A 21591-nucleotide genomic window follows, 5' to 3' on the forward strand; every position below is an offset into this window, starting at 1 on the left:
GAATGAATGAATGAAATATATGAAAGAGAAAGATACACTGTATAAGAAACTGAAATATTATCCGTTGAAATAATTATGGTCATAAAAGAGCCGTTCAAAAAGAAAAATGATCAGAGACTGGAAAAAGAAAAAACAATAACAGTGAAGCAGAGAGCTATAAAGATGAAAGGAATGCGGGTAAAGTGGAGAAAATCTCATCTCATCTCATCTCATCTCATCTCATTATCTGTAGCCGCTTTATCCTGTTCTACAGGGTCGCAGGCGAGCTGGAGCCTATCCCAGCTGACTACGGGCGAAAGGCGGGGTACACCCTGGACAAGTCGCCAGGTCATCACAGGGCTGACACATAGACACAGACAACCATTCACACTCACATTCACACCTACGCTCAATTTAGAGTCACCAGTTAACCTAACCTGCATGTCTTTGGACTGTGGGGGAAACCGGAGCACCCGGAGGAAACCCACGCGGACACGGGGAGAACATGCAAACTCCACACAGAAAGGCCCTCGCCGGCCACGGGGCTCGAACCCGGACCTTCCTGCTGTGAGGCGACAGCGCTAACCACTACACCACCGTGCCGCCCCAGTGGAGAAAATGAGAGGAGGAAATGAAAGGAAGAAAAAAAAGTCAGGAGATACTTTTCTTGGGGCAAATTTAATTGGATACGACGGTTTAACACACAAACCAAATACACGGCATGGGAGTGGTAAGATGGCGGCCAGATGGCTTCACTCGTCTCTGCAGCGGGGAATAGGCTCTGAGCTCAGAAGAAGAACCACCACCGAAGAAGTCGCGGTTTCCGGAAGTAGCTATTTTAAAAGTCCATGTGGATGGTTCCCGGAGTTTGGGTGTGAAATATTATTTGTTAAATTTTAAAAAATGGGTAAAAAGGGCAAGAAAGACAAGAAGGTAAAGGGGGCAGAAAAGATGGCAGCCAAAATGGAGAAAAAGGTCTCAAAGAGATCAAAAAAAGAAGAGGTGAGTGTGTTATTGCTACATGCTAAAGCTAACTGTCTGTTCTGCAGCACTGCTTTGAGAAATCAGCCAAAATTATTTTTAGACAGGAAACAAAACAAACAAACAAACAAACAAACAACAACAAAACCAACCAGGAATTTTTATTCTTTTACGTGAAAACCTTAATTAAGTAAATAAAGTTACAAATATAAAACATTATTCATAGTAATATGCATGCACATACTCCTTACATGTCTTTTTTTTTCAAATTATTATTTTTGTGAAGTTTTAAAACTCCTTACTCTTCATGTAAATCCAGTTCATTAAATGTCCTGCTGCTGTAAACCGTCTAAAGGCTGTAAAAAGGTTAAATGCTGATTAATAAAGTGCTTAAAAACATTAAACACCAAAACACACACAAGTCCAGGCATTTTAACCTTCCTTGGGATGTTTAAATGCCTCAGTTTGCAAATTCCATCCTGCCCCTTCTTCTAATAAGCCACATTTGCATACTGATGTATGATTGGCTGTTATGTTTTGTGATGTCATAATGCACTCACTCATCTGTAACGTTCATCCATCACTAAGGGCCCGTTTACACGAGGACGCTGTCGGGTAAAAACGACTAAATATTTTATCGGAAGTGCCTTTCGTCTACACAGGGACGGCGTTTCCGAGGCTGAAAAACGGAAAAAATTGAAAACGCCTTCCAGAGTGGATAAGTTAAAAACAGCCCCCGTTGCATATCCGTCTAAACTACCCAATACGCGAAACTCTGCTCGGATCTGCTCACGTCGGGTACGCGTTTACGTCATACATAGGGGAGAGCAGGGTAAGATGAGCCACTTTTTACATTTTTCATCATAACTACATGTTAAAGCCATTTTTGCTTCCAGTCTACACACCATACCAAATTTCAAAGTGTACTGTTACTATCTGAGCAAAACATAATTGATAAGCTCTTATGGTTAGAGTGATATTACCTCTTGAAAAAAAAATGTCAAGTGGCTCAACTTACCCCATGCACGGGGTAAGATGAGCCACTGTGTGGGGTAAATTGAGCCAACACAAAACATGTTAGGTTAACAAAGTAAACAACTTTTATTATTAGAAATGCAATCAATGAATCAAGTCAAGTCAATCAAGTGGGGGATAGGGCCGTTGCATAGAGAAGGGGAGATGAAGAGAGAGGTGATAGAACGAGATGGGATAGGGAGGGATAGATAGATGGATAGAGAGAGATATGCGTAGATCATGCACATCATGCACACCTGTAATAACAGAGGGCATTATTTTATTTATTAAAAACCTTTTAAACATATTATTTATATTAACATGTTATTTATTTGTTTGTTTATTTTTTGTTGTTGTTGTTGTTGTTGTCGTATATGACCAGTAAATGTGAAAACTTAAGTGTCATCCATATTGGGTAAGCTCAGCCACCAATGGGGTAGGCTCAACTTGCCCCACATCTAATGGCTCGTCTTACCCTGTGGCCACCATTTTGTAGAAAAATGCTAATAAAGGGGATTAGGCTAATCAAAATTATTTTTATTAGCATTCATATCATAGCTTAGAAAGCCACTAACTTAACCCTAATGTGTCTAAATATTATTCTACTTTTGTCTTCTCTAAATCATCTTCACTGTGGACAAACATGGAATTGACTTAGAAAGCACAAAAACACATTTTTATAAATATCTCCCTCACCTAGTTTGACATGTGGTGCTCCTCTCCACAAGTGTAAGTAAATGGTCCCGCCCCCCTTTGAATGTGGTCACATGGTCACATTTGTTTACTGTTTCTTAGAAACAGGGGGTGGCTCATCTTACCCCCTGGCTCATCTTACCCCGCTCTCCCCTATGTCATATACTGTACATGCCAGCCCGGGAAGTAAGAAAGTAAGTAAAAAAGTAAGAGCATGTCTGATTACATCGATCCAACGGACCTTCAAGCTGCTCTGGCAGCTTTAATAAACGTCCAGGAGTCCTTCGAACATCTATACCGAATCTGCACATATACCATTAATGAACAGAGGCGGGTATAGCATGCTCTTACTTTTTTACTGACTTTCTTACTTACTATAGCCAGAGTAGTCAAAGTTTTCGCGGCGCAGATATGCAGATCAGACAAGACGGAAGACGTTGCGCATGCGTGCAGACATAGCGGAGGTCTTTCACAGCACCACCTAGCTGCCTGGCATGCACATCCAATTGAATTCCACACATTTATGCGTCACCGTATAGACGCAGATTTCCTCCTTGAAAACGGTCGTGTAGACGCGGAAAAAAGTGAGAACGAAAACGGACTTTTGCATTTTTGTTTCAGACCGTCCCCGTGTAAGTGGGCCTAATTCACATGTTCCAATAAGACTTTCAGCTCCTCTGGGTTTTACACGGTTCCCAAGGGTCCTTGAAAGTTTGTGAATTTGAGAAGGGAAAAAAAAATCAAGGCCTTGAAAGTTTTTGAAACTATATCGACATAAATAGGCATGGGTCACTGAAAGTCCTGGAATTTTTATATATTTTGTGCAAAGAATAGAAATTGAAGCTCTTTAGATGGCACTGTGTCAAGAACTGTCATTCATCATTAGCTGATGGAACCAACCACATGGGCTCGGGATTAACTTTGGCAAACCTTTGTTAAGCTCTACAGGATGAAGTGACCTCCATAAACTTCGCTCAACGTTCGCTTTCTTGCCGCTGTTTAACCTCCATCATTCGACTTCACTCACTCCTGCGTGCACGTGATGGTGGCGGTGACTGTTGTACTTTCTTGAGGCAGGTGGTGTTTATTTGTCTGTTCATTGGGCCACATTCATGAAAAATGTGTTTTGTATTGTGAAGCTGGTGCTAATGAAATAAACGAGGGTTTACTGAGCTCTTCAGCTCGTACGCCTCTTTCTCTATCGCTCAACATGCACGTTGTTTTAGAGAAGGCAAGAGACGACACAGTCTGCCATCACTGTAACAGTGCAGTTGAGAAGTTTTGACACATTCGAGTCTCTCTCTGTTTAAATGTTGACTGTGAGCTTTTGTAAAGCGTGCTAGTTCTCATTTATAAAATTTTTGAGTGTTGTAACCGGAATTAACTTCGATCCGTGTCTCAGACTATGAATTTGATGGAATTGGGTCTTGAAAGTTCTTGAATTTGATGTTTAAGAAGGTGTGGGAACCCTGTTTATTAAAATAACACTTCAAGTGTTGATCAGTCTGTGGACTCAAATGAATAATTCTTCAAAAGAATTAAAAGTTTTATACGGTGTGTGAAATGGTGCACTTTTTTAACCTGGGTTTAATATGGATTTAAAAAAACAAAAATCTTGTCCTCGATGCACTGCACAGTTTCACTTCTCCAGTCAGTGTACAGTTTTTCACTCAAAATTCATTCATGTGATTCATGTTGTTTTATGTGTTGCGTAATTGTGTATTGTGGTGTTTGTTTTTGTTGGTTCTGTTGCTATCTTGGATTTGTGAATAGTGATGCTGTATTTGTCCTTAAAGTGCTGATGACACGAACATGACTCTATGCAATTTCTTAAATAAACTATACAACATGGCAAACATGTTAGATTTCTGTTATAATTACGTGAAAAGAAGCTGTTGTTACCCGAATATCCAACTTTTAATTGCACAGCGCAAGAAAACTGGGTCCGTGGCTCGCGGCCATGTTGTGACGTCAGCGGAAGAACACGCTGCGGTTCACTGGCTGTTCTACTCTGGTTCTACTCAATGGAAATGGCGCATGAAAACGCCGGTGAACTCTCTAGTGCTAGCTCTTCCTCTTCTGGGAGTCTAGAATTGTGTTGATCTCTTCCGAATAGAATCTATGATAGCCTACCCTCTTTACCCTTTGCCTCTCGTTGCGAGGCGGCAGTTACATGAAAGCCGCAAGCTTTCACAAGCAAATACATGACTGATATCACGCCGACTTTATGATTACATTTATGATTATCATGTAGAATCTATAGCTCTACGTACCTTTATCTTAGGCCAAGAAAAAATAATTGTTTGTTTCCTATTACATCTTGAAAAAAAATAGGGTAGGTAGGTAGGTCTTTTTATTTTTTTATTTTTTTATCACACAAAATACTGGGTAGGTAGGTTTTTTTTTTTTTTTTTATAAATTTTAGGTGTGGGACAAACAGTGGCACATAGTGGGGAAGTGTCATTCTGTGACTCAACCATCCAGAACCAGGTCTAAGAAAACCAGTGAAGCTTGTGGAATACAGGATTCGGAGCCCATGGATAAAATATGGAGTGCTCGGACGCTTAAAGGAACTATAAACATAACAACTACAAATGTTGAACCTTAACTTTATTAGGAACACTATGTTGTGAACTTGTATGTTTAATATGAATACAAAGAACATCGTGATATCGATACCGCCGTTAGCCTGGGCACTGTGTGTATACTGTTTGCATGACTCGTCCAGCGGAGGATGATAATGTTCGTAGAGTTCTTTTACAGTTGAAAACTTATAAAATGAACTTACTGTCTTACAATCTTCCGTGTGGTCGCAACCGATCACGGTAATCGAGAACACTTCATTGGCCGCCATGATGCCTAGCGTTGTGTACAACACAAGCCGGAGTTTCCCGGAAAGAGGCCATGACGTCAGATTGAGGCCGTGAGAAATCAATGAGTGTTTCTTGTCCGATATATGTGTTTTAGAATTAGTCACTTGTCAGATCGACAATATTATGCAAATCGTAATGCAGATATTTTTTTTTTTTTCAAAATTTATTGTTGGTCGGCGAAAATACATTTTTTTTTTTAAACATCTAACAAAAAAGTCTAGGGTCGGGGCATTTTTTAAACGGTTGGTCGGGTAACCGGAAACAAACAATTATTTTTTCTTGGCCTTATGTCGTTTCACAACATATGTTCTGTTGCCAGATACTGCTGAAGTTTTCCAGCCCAAAATATGTTCAAAACCCACCAAAATGCACTTGAAACCGCTCAACTGGGTGGGAAACCTCCCAATCTGGCAACACTGTGTAGGCACTGCTGATGGTAGTAACACACGTTTGTGCTGAACTGAACACCCAAGAGATTCCTTTAAGCTGGGAAGGGTGTCAAAACAATCCAAATCGAAGTGTTCAGAGCACAGGACGGATGTTGGTGAGGGCTCCCACTTGTCACGAGTGCGCCTGACTTACTTCACCCACTTCGCATGCAGCTCGGGATCTCTGGGAAACTTGAATAAACTTACCCCATCCTTGTGGGGTTTGGAGCAAAAGCCAGCAACACAACGCGAAGGCATAATAACTATATATATATATATATATATATACACACATACATACATATACACACACACATACATATACACACACACATACATATACACACACACATATATATATATATATATATATATATATATATGTGTGTGTGTATATGTATGTGTGTGTGTATATGTATGTGTGTGTGTATATGTATGTATGTGTGTATATATATATATATATATATATATATATATATATATATATATATATAAAATAATGTCTAATAATAATGATAAACTGAACACCTGTCGCATCAACAACAAACTGGTAAGTTAGGAGGAAGGTTCTTTCGCTGATGTCATATAGCCCCTCCTCCTCTTTCGTCTCCTGGGTGCTGCAGCCCCGTCAAGTTTGCCCAAATAGCCGCGTTTTTTATCATAACTTGTAAAATAGGCGCCTTCGCGAATTAATATATGGATCATCGGGAATTACTTTTTATGTTATAAAACATCGCCAAAGATGTCAAAAACGTGTCATCAGCACTTTAATTAGTGTAGTGTTGTACGTGTATTTGTATCTCATTTTTATCAGTTGCAGGATCCAGGAGTACAAGGTGTATCCCATTTTTATTTATATATAAATAAAATGGGTCCGTCTCAGAAACTGGTCTCTCATTTGGCACATTATGGTCAAAAAATAAATTTTCTAATTTTACTTTTTTTTTTTGCATTTACCCAACACTCAATGTTTCTTTTGTCATGTTTAATAAGAATAAAGATAGCATCTTGCTTTATCTGGCCTCCACTGTGGAACATTTTTTTGATTACAATTCAAATGCTTTTGTAAAATTGATTTCCATATAAAATAACTCCATCATGAAGAATTAAAGCCCCTCCTTCACAGATGAGTGAAAATATTGAATAAATTTCCTCTTTTTGATTGCTTGGGTTAAAAATGCCAAGTTATGATGACTGAATTGATTATTTACTTAAATATGAATAATATGATACAGTTTGGGTATTTGATTTGGCGAAATAGGGCACAATGGAAAAATCAGGAACACACCGGAAAGATGAGAATAACGGCGGTGGTAAAAGAACAGCGACTGTACCGGCTGAAGGTCGCGCGGGTCTCTGCTGCGGCGCACGAGCAACGGGACATCACTACCGCACCGGGCGGGGGCGGGGCAAAATGACTGGCCGTAGATTCTATCAAAAGTTCGATCTAAATTGACCATGGTTGCAAAATATTGGCCAAAAATACACAAACACTACGAAATATGAAAGTAAGATGAAAAAGAAACATTCTGTTGCCTTATACTGCAAGACTAAAACAAAATAAAACTGCCAAAACTCACCTTTTCAGTGATAACGTCCGAACAGATCACCCGCGTAACAGAAAGACCGCAAATGGAAGCACGATCAACTTCTAACTGCTGGAGTGGAAAATTCCATTCTACACATGCAAATTGTTAATGTGTGTCCTTCCCCGCACACACATAACACGCTACGGTAAAAAATAGACCACAACTCATTTTATAGCTCAGAAATTCATACAAGACCAGCTACCATCGTAACATATTCTGTAAGAAACATATTCTATACCTAACTTTCAGCTTTCATTTAAAAAAACAAAATCACAGATTTATAACTAAATGTTTATATGGCGTAGTGATTTTAAGTTCCTACTTTTGGTGAGGTCGTGACCTCGACCCTGAGGCTTTCCATTTAGATCAAAAACACACGATCGTATTGGTTTTGGGTTTGCGGAAAATGGAGTTACGATGGTGATGAAATATTTTGCATGATGTTTTATTACGGTTATGATTATTCTGTGAGCGCACCAATCCTTCGATCTATAAAGTTACAACTTAAAATACGATTAGTGATAACTGTAGACTTTTCAGTGGCCTGCAACCTTTTTAAGGGAATGTGATGTAGTCGACCATTTATCATGTCCCAGATCAAGCCGCCATTTTTCCACAAATTTGGAGAATTTTTGCCAAATTCCAAATATTCACATCAAATATTTAGTTTTATCTGTATTATTTCTTTCATCATTTTATTTCAAATTAAAACCAACATCACCATTCAAAACCCTATAGTTTATTGACTGTGAGTATATTTAGTGGGGAACCCCCACAGTACCCAGTTTCTGAGACAGACCCATATACGTGTGTGTGTGTGTGTGTGTGCATGTATGTATAATGTGTAATAACGAAGAGGGCAATAAAATTGGTACGGCTCACACAGGTTACTAGAAGGGAAAACTACTTCCACACCAAAAGTCATAGGAATGCAATCAACGTGTATTTCTATTTATTTATTTATTTATTTATTTTAAGCGATTTTAGTATTTGGAAATTTGAGCTAAATTCTGATGTAACACGTAACATGAAAGCCGCTCACCAACAGAACTTTTACTTGCTATTTTTTAAAAAATGCATCAGTTTTCTTCAGTTTTTGAATGAATTTTACACTCGGACTCTTACACTAACAATAGCGACCCAAACTGGAGAATATGGAACTCGAGAATGAAAGATTTCAAGCAAAATAACAAAACGTGCATTATGTAATGCTGCTTTTAATTATACTCCTATATAAAATAAATCACTAAGCTTTAACTTCATACAAGCTAAAGTTCTCTTCCAAAAAATACACAATTTACTGTTTGCTATTTTAATTTTCAGCTTTCTACTTCTAATAACGATTCCAAAATTACACTGAATTCTCAACCCTGAATACATGTATGCAGATAAAAATTGCAGGAAAACTCGGCCATTTTGCTTTGAAAAATGCTTTCTTGGGATCGCGTACAATGCGTCTTAACAACAGCAAGGCTTGAATTGTCATTCTCATATCCTAAATGTTCTTTTGGTACCAAATCTTCTTGATTGCATCACAAACAGCTCCCAAAATTACACATTTTCTGAAACCCCGAACACATTTCGATCAACAATGTCAAGAATTGCTTTGGCAGCATCAGTTTACAGTGGTATACAAAAGTTTGGGCACCCCTGGACAAAATTGCTGTTACTGTGAACAGTTAAGCAAGTTGAAGATGAAATGATCTCCAAAAGGCATAAAGTTAAAAATGACTCATTCCCTTTATATTTTAAGCAAAAACAAGTTTTTATTTTCATCTTTTACATTTTCAAAATGACAAAAAAGGAAAAGGGCCCGAAGCAAAAGTTTGAACACCCTGCATGGTTAGTACCTAGTAACACCCGCTTTGGCAAGTATCACAGCTTGTAAACACTTTTTGTAGCCAGCTAATAATCTTTCAGTTTTTACCTGGGGGATTTTCACACATTCATCCTTGCAAAAGGCTTCCAGTTCTACAAGTTTCCTGGGCTGTCTTGCATGCACTGCTCTTTTGAGATCTATCCACAGATTTTCAATGATGTTTAGGTCAGGGGACTGTGAGGGCCCGGGCAAAACCTTCAGCTTGGGCCTCTTGAGGTATTCCATTGTAGATTTTGAGGTGTGTTTTGGATCATCGTCTTATTGTAGGACCCGTCCTCTTTTTAACTTCAACTTTTTTACAGATGGTGTGATGTTTGCTTCCAGAATTTGCTGGTATTTATTTGAATCCATGCTTCCCTCGACCAGTGAAATGTGCCCTGTGCCACTGGCTGCAACACAACCCCAAAGCATGATGGATCCACACCCATGCTTCAGAGTTGGAGAGGTGTTCTTTTCCTGGAATTTGGCCCCCTTTTTTCTCCAAACATACCTTTGCACGTTGTGGCCAAAAAGTTCTATTTTGATTTCATCAGTCCACAGGACTTGTTTCCAAATTGCATCAGGCTTATTTAGATGTTCATTTGCAAACTTCAGACGCTGAATTTTGTGGCTCGGACGCAGGAACGGTTTTCTTCTGATGACTCTCTCATGAAGGTCAGATTTGTTCAGGTGTCGCTGCGTAATAGAACAGTGCACCACCACTCCAGGGTCTGCTCAATCTTTCTGAAGGTCTTTTGCAGTCAAACAGGGGTTTTTATTTGCCTTTCTAGCAATCCAACGAGCAGTTCTTTCAGAAAGTTTTCTTCATCTTCCAGACCTCACCTTGATCTCCACTGTTTCTGTTAACTGCCATTTCTTAATAACATTACAGTCTGAGGAAACGGCTACCTGAAAACACTTTGCTACGTTCTTGTAGCCTTCTCCTGCTTTGTGAGCATCAATTATTTTATTATTCAGAATGCGACGGAGTTGCTTAGAGGAGCCCATGGCTGTTGATTTCAGGGACAAGTTTGAGGAGTCAGAGAATTTATACAGCTTTGAAATCTGCATCATCTGACCTTTCCTAATGAAGAATTTGAACAAGTCACAGCTCAATAAGCTAATTAAGGTCTGGAACCTTGGTAAAAGTTACCTGAGAACTCAAATGTATTGGGGTGTCCAAACTTTCGCATGGTGTTCCTTTTCTTTTTTCACTCTCCAATTGTACAAAACAAAAATAAAACACAAATCTCGCAGAAAACGCTGAAAAGAAACGTGTCGTCTTTACCTTTATGCCTTTTGGTGATCAGTTCATCTTCTGCTCACTGAACTATTCACAGTAACAGATCTTTTCAGTAAGGGTGCACAAACTTTTGCATGCCATTGTACAAAGCAAGCGAGTGCAGTAAACAAAAAGGTTCAAAGTACTTCTCCGCTCACTTCGCGGCCATTTTTTCTTCGCGTGAAGGTCTTTGATGAACTTTTAGAGGGGGGCTAATATAATAGTACCCCTAATAGCAATAGATATGACGGACAGCTTTGCTAAACGTTGTGTGACTAGCGAAGATAGCATGACCTTTTTATGCTTCGCTTGCGAAACATCACAATGGAAGATTCTACGAATTCAGTAACGATTTGGAGAAAAAAACAAAAGGGGAAAAAGAACTCGAAGAAAAGAGAGTATTATGAGAGAAACCGGGAGGCGCTGGCTGAAAAAGCAAAGGAAAGAATGCAGATCTAAGATGTGAAAATATCAAAAAAAGACCACACCCGCAATGCATTCTGGGTGTTGGTTAAAATGAATAATGTAATAGATAATCTCTCAAAATGACTAAAATATTTGTTCTCATGATCAAAACTAATAATCAATATTCTGATGACAGATAAGTGACTTTGTGAAACTGTTAATTTTTCTCGTATGTTACACCTCTGTAGCCCTGCGTCCTGCAGCCGATCTTTGTTTTCTGTTACCTGCCTCGGGACTACGGATGGAAATGAGCAATTATGCTGACTCCGGCATATTTACATTATGTTTTTTATGCTATTGTTCATGAATGTGCATTATGCCTATCAAATAAACTAATTTTTTTCACGATCCGGTTTCCATCAAATCCTGCGCTCTGATTGGCTGGCGAGCGGGTCCGTATCCTACGATACGGACCTCTGGCGACTCGCTCGTCCACAGCAACAACAAACATCGTAGCAATTTTTGTCAACATTTATTTTCGCATTTCTCAGGAGAATAGCATTAATTTTACAGCATGGATAGCGATAACGACAGTGTTCACAGCGAAAGCGAGTTTTACTCCCCTGAGGAAGAAGAAATAAAATAAAACAACCTCTAACTGTTGCTAACGCCGAGCAAAAACATGGCTGAATCCTGAATGACTCAATTTTGTATAAATAGGGGACGACATAGGTGGCAAAATGCAGTTTTTTTTTTCCTGCCATGGAAGTGCACTTGTATACCGAGGAGGAAGCCATTTGCATTACAGCCGTGAATGAGGATTCAAAATGGTGGCTCGGCTCGGTTTTCCCTTTCGGGCGCTCTCGTTTTCTGTTAGAATTTGGTAAAGAAAAAAATAAATATACTATTTACCAGCTTAAGGTCGGTCCGTATGGTGAAATACCGTGACCTCGGCCTTGAATACTGACCTCGGCCCAGAGGGCCTCGCTCAGTACTTTCAAGACCTCGGTCACGGTATTTCACCATACGGACCTCCCAGCTGGGAAATAACATGTATATATTTTAAATAAAATATTCTCAGTATTTTGTTTATTTCCTTTGTTGCTGTTCAGCTGTAATGCACGATTAATAGTTGTTTGTTTATTTCTTTATCGTTACTGTTGATCATGTCTGAGCGTGAAATCTCAGACAGGTAATAAAAATATAAATCCAGTTTCCTGTGTGTTTTGGATCAGGAGGATCTCGAGGCTCTCATCGCTGAGTTTCAGTTACTGGATGCGAAGAAAACGCAGGTTTTGGAGAGCGCGTGTCCTCCGCCGTCTCCCAGGTACACATTTTAAAAAAAAAAAGTTCTTCCCGTGTAGGATCATGTGACTGTAAGGTGTGATGTGCGACGTGTTCTGTGTTCAGGCTGAACGCGTCTCTGAGCGCGCATCCTGAAAAGGACGAGCTGATTCTGTTTGGTGGAGAATATTTCAACGGGCAAAAGGTAAACTCGCAGGATAAGAGCACCGTTACGGGCGAGAAGATCCGTTTCCTGAATCCTGAACAAACCTACGTTTGTGTTTTTTAAAGATTAGACAGCAGAAATATTGATAAGACAAAGATCTTGTGTCAAAGTGTCAGTTATTTTGTGAAGATTTGTTAAATCAGAGTGACACTGACTCCACCTCCTCTCTTTTTTTTTTTTTTTCCCTCAGACCTACCTGTACAACGACCTTTTCTTCTACAACATTAAGAAGAACTCGTGGGTGAAAGCCGACGTCCCGAACCCTCCCCCACGCCGCTGCGCTCATCAGGTAGCGTCATTTCCTCTGGAAGGAGAGTTTACTGTTTAACATGAACGGAAGGAGTCTCCAGTGTCAGGGCTCAGGGAAAGGAGTGTGTGTGTGTGTGTGTGTGTGTGTGTAGGCAGTGGTGGTGCCCCAGGCGGGGGGTCAGTTGTGGCTGTTTGGAGGTGAGTTTGCATCCCCTAATGGAGAGCAGTTCTATCACTACAAAGACCTGTGGGTTCTTCACCTCAGCACACACACCTGGGAACAGATCAAGTAAGCAACACACACACACACACACACACACACACACACTCCTTTCATCTGCTCTCACTCACCCACATGGCCCACAGCAGCAGCAGCATCCAGGCCACATGTTTTTAACTGTGACTCGTGTTGGAGACGGCGCCTCCTGCTGGTGATTAATTTGTCACTCGCAACACTTTCACCTTCTCACAAACACATTCAGCTCGTTTTCCTTCCAGCTTTCCTCTCATCACCCGACACCTTTTGGTTATTATCAGTTATTATATTTTTAATCATTCTTTTTAATAGTTTTATCTCATTTAATGTCGGCGCTTATTCATAGCTTCCTTCCACCAAACCAACATACAAACACTTTACACCTTCTACATTAACGAAGGTTAAAGGAAAAGAAAGAAAGCGCATGGTTAAAATACAGTTATGAAGATAGATAATGATATAAATAGGGGTGGGACATTAACGTGTTAATTAAGATTAATTAATTTCAAACAAATTAATTCGCTAAAGATATTAACGCGTTTTATCGCAGTTTGCATGTCAGACAACCCGGAACCGTTGTTAGTGCACCGTGTTATGGTGCGACAAATATACTGACGCACACAGTTCCAGTTACAGCAATGGAGCTTGAAAGCGTGCCGGGTCTGCTGGACGGTAAATTTATATTCTAAAAACGACCCGATGGAACTGTTGATAAAACCACAGTTTATTGCAAACTGTGCAGAAAGGAGTTTGCTTATCACAGAAGCTCGTCAACTTTACGGTACCATTTAAATGCCAAGCATGTCACCGCGATCACTGAAACAGCTGCAGCTCGAGGTAGCAGTTCTGGTCAGCAGTGCAAACTCGAAGAAATGGCTGGATTCCAGAAGAAAATGAGCAGGGCAACGTCGGAAAATTTAACGAACACGCTGGCTGAGTGGATTGCCCTGGACTGCAGACCGCTATCGGTGGTAGAAGACAAGGGTCTGCGAGATGTATTGCAGATTGCGGCGTGTGATCCAGAAGGTAACAACTAAAACGGTTAGTAAAATGGCACTGAAACTTTAGTCTCTTCAATTTTGGACAGGGACCTTTGTTTACTACTGCAAAATGAAATGCAATTTATTGTTTACGGCCATTAAATGAGCTTGAATCTAAAAATCATGTCTGTGTATTATATGAACTCTTCACATATTATTTATTTACATAAAATAAATGTTGCTTTTGGGGCAAATATGGTAGTGCAATTAATTAATTAATTACAAAGCCTGTAATTAATTAGATTTTTTTTAATTGAGTCCCACCCCTAGATATAAACTAGTGCTGTCAAAAATGTCGCGTTATTAACGCGTTAACTTGACTCAATTTTAACGGCGATAATTTTTTTATCGCGAGATTAACGCTCTGTGACATGATGTAGGTTTTTCATAAGCTTTTGAAACTGCCAGGAACTTGGAACAGAGACTTTGCTTAGAAAAACGATAGCAGCTAGACTGTAATGCCACGCCCCGCACAGCCAGAGTCCTCTGCACTCCCCCGAAGAGCCACGGTGCTCAGCTTAGGTTTCGTTTTCCCATCGGCGGCTCCAGCCCGACTTTACAGTGGCTGTGACAAGACGTGTTATGCTCTGCAATAAAAAAAAAAAAAAACATTGGTACAACCAGTGTTTGAACTATGCCGATATTTTCGGGGGGTCCCTTTTTTTCCCTTGGGGGGTGCTTGCGCTTGTCTCAGAGCGCGGATCTCCGATCGCGCGCTCACTTCGGATATGCAAATGCTTCCCGTTACACACGATTGCTATGTCAATAAACATCATTTTGCCAATATTTTAGAGACCCCCCAACATTTCCCAAATCATGTTTTCAAGGGATCTCATGTCTGTTTCAGGGGATCTCGGATCCCCCGTGTACCCCCGTAGTTCAAACGGTGAGCAAGCCCATTCACTTTTTTATGCTGATAAGAGAATTACAATGGTTTTTCATGTGACAAAAATGTGCGATTAAATTGCGATTAATCGCGAGTTAACTATGACAGTCGCGACATTAATCGCAATTAAACATTTTAATCGCTTGACAGCACTAATGTAAACTAACGATTCATGCGAATAAATGAAATAAGGAGCTCATACCAGTAAGATATCCATCTCCGAAAGTCAGTTTCTGTGCAGAATTCCCCCATCATCGACGATTTCATAAATGCTGGCATTGAAAATATTTTAACCAATCAGAAAATTCCCCCCCGATTGTTTGCGGCAACGCTCTGACGTCACTTGGGTGCAGCACATGGAAGCTCCGCGTGGCGAGTAAGACTTGAAGCGTTGGGACTGTAGGCCATTACATCAACCGCTGTTTTCACCATTTTCCTGCACTAAAGGACACTGTTGGTCTCAAATAGACCTCACTGAGCAGGGAACTCTGTCAAGAAGGCTGTTCAGTGAGCGAGAGAGAGAATAAAATGCCTAGCTGTGCAGCAGTGGGGTGCACATACAGGACTGGATCAGGTCAGCAGCGTTGCTGCACGTTCTATGGCTTTCCGCTGAAATAACAGACTTCCTCAAGGAAAGGGTGGGCTTCGTTCCTACAACGAATTCCCGCTCGTGTTCCGCACACTTTTCTGGAGACCTGTTTTATGGAGGATTTGTACGCCAAGTACGTCAGTGTGGCGGAAGGTCAGAAGACGCAGAGAAGATTGAAGCCAACATAATTTGAACATGGCAAGGGCGAGGCTTCGAAAGAACGTGCAAGTACGGTGTCAAGGATATGAAAATGAGAAAGGGAGGGCATATTAAAGAGATATTTATATTGTTTTTATCTAGTAAAAGTACATTTGTCAGTCTGCCTGTTTTATTCACGTTAGGAAGACCAAATGCACTAACTGATCGCTTGAGGCCCCGTTATCGCTCGGCACAAACCACATCACATCACATGGCCTTTTTAAAGGAGCAATTCTGATTCATTTCCATAGTATTGGACCCTTTGTATATGGGTCTGTCTCAGAAACTGGGTACTGTGGGGGTCCCCCACTAAATATACTCACAGTCAATAAACTATACGGTTTTGAATGGTGATGTTGGTTTTAATTTGAAATAAAATGATGAAAGAAATAATACAGATAAAACTAAATCTTTGATGTGAATACTCTATTCAGAATTTGGCAAAAATTCTGCAAATTTGTGGAAAAATGGCGGCTTGATCTGGGACATGATAAATGGTTGACTACATAATATTCCCTTAAAAAGGTTGCAGTCCACTGAAAAGTCTACAGTTATCACTAATTGCATTTTAAGTTGTAACTTTATCCACCTAAGGATTGGTGCACTCACAGAATAATCATAACCGTAATAAAACATCATGCAAAATATTTCATCACCATCGTAACTCCATTTTCCGCAAACCCAAAACCAATACGATCGTGTGTTTTGATCTAAACGGAAAGCCTCAGGGTCGAGGTCACGACCTCACCAAAAGTAGGAACTTAAAATCACTACGCCATATAAACATTTAGTTATAAATCTATGATTTTGTTTTTTAAAACGAAAGCTGAAAGTTAGGTATAGAATATGTTTCTTACAGAATATGTTACGATGGTAGCTGGTCTTGTATGAATTTCTGAGCTATAAAATGAGTTGTGGTCTATTTTTTACCGTAGCGTGTTATTTGTGCGCGGGGAAGGACACACATTAACAATCTGCATGTGTAGAATGGAATTTTCCACTCCAGCAGTTAGAAGTTGATCGTGCTTCCATTTGCGGTCTCTCTGTTACGCGGGTGATCTGTTCGGACGTTATCACTGAAAAGGTGAGTTTTGACAGTTTTATTTTGTTTTAGTCTTGCAGTATAAGGCAATAGAATGTTTCTTTTTCATCTTACTTTCATATTTCGTAGTGTTTGCGTATTTTTGGCCAATATTTTGCAACCATGGTCAATTTAGATCGAACTTTTGATAGAATCTACGGCCAGTCATTTTGCCCTGCCCCCGCCTCGCGCTCCGTCCGGTGCGGTAGTGATGTCCCGTTGCTCGCGCGCCGCAGCAGAGACCCGCGCGACCTTCAGCCGGTACAGTCGCTGTTCTTTTACCACCGCCGTTATTCTCATCTTTCCGGTGTGTTCTTGATTTTTCCATTGTGTCCTATTTCACCATCTCAAATACCCAAACTGTATCATATTATTCATATTTAAGTGAATAATCAATTCAGTCATCATAACTTGGCATTTTTAACCCAAGCAATCAAAAAGAGGAAATTTATTCAATATTTTCACTCATCTGTGAAGGAGGGGCTTTAATTCTTCATGATGGAGTTATTTTATATGTAAATCAATTTTACAAAAGCATTTGAATTGTAATCAAAAAAAATTTTCCACAGTGGAGGCCAGATAAAGCAAGATCTCATCTCATCTCATCTGTAGCCGCTTTATCCTGTTCTACAGGGTCGCAGGCAAGCTGGAGCCTATCCCAGCTGACTACGGGTGAAAGGCGGGGTACACCCTGGACAAGTCGCCAGGTCATCACAGGGCTGACACATAGACACAGACAACCATTCACACTCACATTCACACCTACGCTCAATTTAGAGTCACCAGTTAACCTAACCTGCATGTCTTTGGACTGTGGGGGAAACCGGAGCACCCGGAGGAAACCCACGCGGACACGGGGAGAACATGCAAACTCCACACAGAAAGGCCCTCGCCGGCCACGGGGCTCGAACCCGGACCTTCTTGCTGTGAGGCGACAGCGCTAACCACTACACCACCGTGCCGCCGATAAAGCAAGATGCTATCTTTATTCTTATTAAACATGACAAAAGAAACATTGAGTGTTGGGTAAATGCAAAATAAAAAAGTAAAATTTGTCCCAAATGAGAGACCGGTTTCTGAGACGGACCCATATTTGTTCAAAACCCCTAAAACTGAACTGATGGCAGTGATGTGTCAGCCTTCCGAGTCACTTTTTGCCATCTTGTCTGCGGAAGTTGATTACCGCTTAACGCTTTGCCCCTTCAGTACTGAAGAACGACTCTCAGCCTTGCACCCAAGTGACGTCACGCATTGCCCTTCCAACAGCCTGCATGGCGGCCGACTGGTGGCATGAGAGCAGCGATACAAAAACGCTCACAACTTTCTCATAAATGGTCAAACATGCCTGAAACTTTTCTTACAGGCTCTCAATATTACCAGCTACCAACCCGTGCATGTATTTACGTTACATTTTCCATTCCTTTAATAACACACTGATCATCGACATGATCGTTTTTTTAAAATTATGGCCCGGTTCCCCGCCCGAACTGATAATCACATCGTCAGTTTTTCTTTGGCTAATCAGACACAAGCTACACCAACACACTGCCAGAGCATTTGGGGGTCCGGTGCCTTGCTCGGGGCGCTTGAGCCAGTCCTGCTGGTTCAGGGAATCAAACCAGCGACCTTTTCATCCCAAAGCTTTTTCTCTAACCGTTAGGCCATGGCTTCCTCAATGGTTAGGTGAAAAGGAGATGAATATATGCTATGATGTAATACACCAGAGTTAAAAATCCATAAAACTGATTCTCAGGCTCTTTCACTCACTCAGGATTTTTGTCCTGTAAAAGAAAAACTGAGCAAAAGTTTATGGACATTTGAGAGCATTTTAAAGCCGTAATATGGAAAATGTGGAACATTTCACAGGTTTATTTATTCCTCTGTTGTTTATGAGAAAATGTATTCTAATGTAATTTTCCATGTGAGCTGATGTTATTTTTACATCAATTTACAAACACTTGATAAAAACATTTTGATCTGAAATTGTGCTGCATGTTTTAAAATGTTCTAAACTTCACGTCTGGGGCGAGTTATTTAATAATAATAATCTCATTCATCTCATTATCTGTAGCCGCTTTATCCTGTTCTACAGGGTCGCAGGCGAGCTGGAGCCTATCCCAGCTGACTACGGGTGAAAGGCGGGGTTCACCCTGGACAAGTCGCCAGGTCATCACAGGGCTGACACATAGACACAGACAACCATTCACACTCACATTCACACCTACGCTCAATTTAGAGTCACCAGTTAACCTAACCTGCATGTCTTTGGACTGTGGGGGAAACCGGAGCACCCGGAGGAAACCCACGCGGACACGGGGAGAACATGCAAACTCCGCACAGAAAGGCCCTCGCTGGCCACGGGGCTCGAACCCGGACCTTCTTGCTGTGAGGCGACAGTGCTAACCACTACACCACTGTGCCGCCATAATAATAATAATAATAATAATCTTGTACAAATAATTCTGAGTACTGGGCATGTAATGATTCACTCAGTTCATGATTCGATTCATGATATTTGGTTCATGATTCAATTTTCCCATAATATTAACAAAATTTTATTCCAAAAAAAGCAACATTTATTTCCCTATTCTTTATCAACTTAAATGTTCCTTTTGTTAAATAAAAAAAAAAACTTTTTCATTTTCTTAATAACCAACAATAATTATTTCCCCACTTTTGTAAAGGTTGGAGTAAATATAATCCCCTATTAACTAAAATATTCCTTTTAATAAAAATGCAAAAGTTCAGAGCAAATCACTTTTCTTAACAAACTTTTATAACAGTTTGTACTTCCTCCATTTGCTTCTCTTCTCTTTCAACAGTTTGTAGAGCTCTGATTTCTTGTTAAATCTGTTTTGGCAGCATTAGAGCTGTGTTACTTCCGACCTACAGTGAAGTCATGTGTATTCCTGCTATCGTACGTTATTCTGCCCTCTGCTGTCTAAACAATGTAATTACATCTGGAAAAATTAAGAGATTATGCAGCCTCATAATAATCACCATTAATTTTTTTTCATTGATTTAAAATAATCATAAATTTGTATTGCATCATGTGATGTCGTTACATGCCAATTAAATGCTGTTTATTTTCTAGAGGGTGGCAAAAGTGCAGGTCTTAATGATTCTGCTAGTTAGACAGCAGAATAATTTTTTTGTGTGTTAGCATAATTAAATCTGTTCAGTTCAAATAATTGTTTAGAGACGTTGCTGTAAAGCAGTAACTCTTTACTGGAGCGCTTTAATGAAACTTGTTTGTGTGCAGGAGCAGCAGTGCTATAAAAAATACTCTTCCATTTTATATTCATATATAAAATGTGTGTGTTTATGTTCATGTGGTGTGCAGGGCTCCTGGCGCCCCCTCTGGCAGAAGCGGGCATCGCATGGTGTTGTGTAAAAGGCAGCTGCTTGTGTTTGGAGGATTCCACGAAAGTGTGAGGTACAAAACACACGACAGATCGTTTTTATTTCCTCTGTAATATACCGTGCTGTATATTCTATTTATTTTAATGACTGTATATCGAACAGACTTACTCGTACAGCTCTAATACAGCATTAACGCGGCGTCACACCAAAAGAGGAAAATAAACACAACTGTGCTGCGTGTAGTTCATCAGTAACGCTGTTGTGAAGAGAATAATTTTAGAATCATGTTTAACCCTTTCATGCATAAATCCGTCCGGTGGTGGAGATGTTGATAGATGCAGATTAAATTTCTTTATCTTTGGTGAAGGAAACAAATCGAAAACACGAATCAGGGCCAGCAGACGGCTGATGTGCAGACAGAGTGACTGGGCTAAGAGATGAAGATATGAACCAGAAGCTAGAAATGTAGTCGTGACCGTAAACACTGGAGCACAGAGACAGAATGCGTGGTATTTCTTGGGTTTCAGTCACATGACTTTTCTTAATGGTTTTACTGGAAGTGAAATAGCTGGTGGTCTAAAGGCAGCCATAATGCAAACTATCGATAATTTATCAGAGTACGCTCGTAATCTTGAAGCCACTGCTGGCTTTAGATCTATTCAGAAGATTGCTCTGTGCAATGGAATCGACCCCTACAGTCTGGGAAAGAAGGATTTGTCATACGATCTCGAAAACGACCCTTCAGTCGAGTTCCCCGACATCTCGAACTATCTGGTGTTGCAGACGTCCTTCTACACCGCAAAACAGATGAAAGCGTGGAAGAGTACGGAGGCTTACAACTTTTTATATGTGGCTGAGTAAAGGACCTCAGGATCAAGTCGCTGCCCAATGAATCCTGGATTGTTTTTGCCCGTGTAAGGATGTTTTGTTTTCAGCTTTTCGTTCGCGTCTTTACAACAAAGCGCTGCAAGTTGAAGTGTAAACAAACCACAGTTGGCTTGATTCTCACTTGTGTTGGCTCTTATCTCTCAGCTAAATCATTCACAAAGATCATCAGAAACCCCTTTAAAGACCTGGATCTGAGTTAAACGAGACGGAGAAGTGATCACGGCGCATTGTAACTGTACGGCTGGGGAAGAATTTTGTCGCGACCTTCATGCATATGGACTTTGTGAGGAGGAAACCGAGAAACAGCCGGGGACTTTAGCGCGTCGTGACTTTAAAAAAAAAAAGTAACGTAAAATAACGACACATGGCAAGAAAAGTAGTTGGAAAACACTAAGGACAGAGCTGAGAGGGAAATACAAACCTTTCACT

The 21591-nt window shown here is 40.4% G+C and overlaps 1 protein-coding gene across 2 annotated transcripts in view; it reads left to right on the forward strand.

The window, feature by feature from the left end:
- Window positions 1-793: 793 nt before the first annotated feature.
- The window catches only part of klhdc4 (kelch domain containing 4), a 31627-nt gene continuing 10829 nt past the window's right edge, over window positions 794-21591 (forward strand). For both annotated transcript variants that reach the window (XM_060928480.1, XM_060928481.1), the window contains exons 1-6: window positions 794-981; window positions 12338-12429; window positions 12513-12591; window positions 12803-12901; window positions 13014-13150; window positions 20255-20347. In XM_060928480.1, the coding sequence (XP_060784463.1) occupies window positions 883-981; window positions 12338-12429; window positions 12513-12591; window positions 12803-12901; window positions 13014-13150; window positions 20255-20347 (599 nt within the window). In that variant the 5' untranslated portion in view covers window positions 794-882. The remainder of the gene's footprint in view (window positions 982-12337; window positions 12430-12512; window positions 12592-12802; window positions 12902-13013; window positions 13151-20254; window positions 20348-21591) is intronic.

This window comes from Neoarius graeffei, chromosome 8, assembly GCF_027579695.1.
Source record: "Neoarius graeffei isolate fNeoGra1 chromosome 8, fNeoGra1.pri, whole genome shotgun sequence".
In the NCBI taxonomy this organism is placed as follows: Eukaryota; Metazoa; Chordata; class Actinopteri; order Siluriformes; family Ariidae; genus Neoarius; species Neoarius graeffei.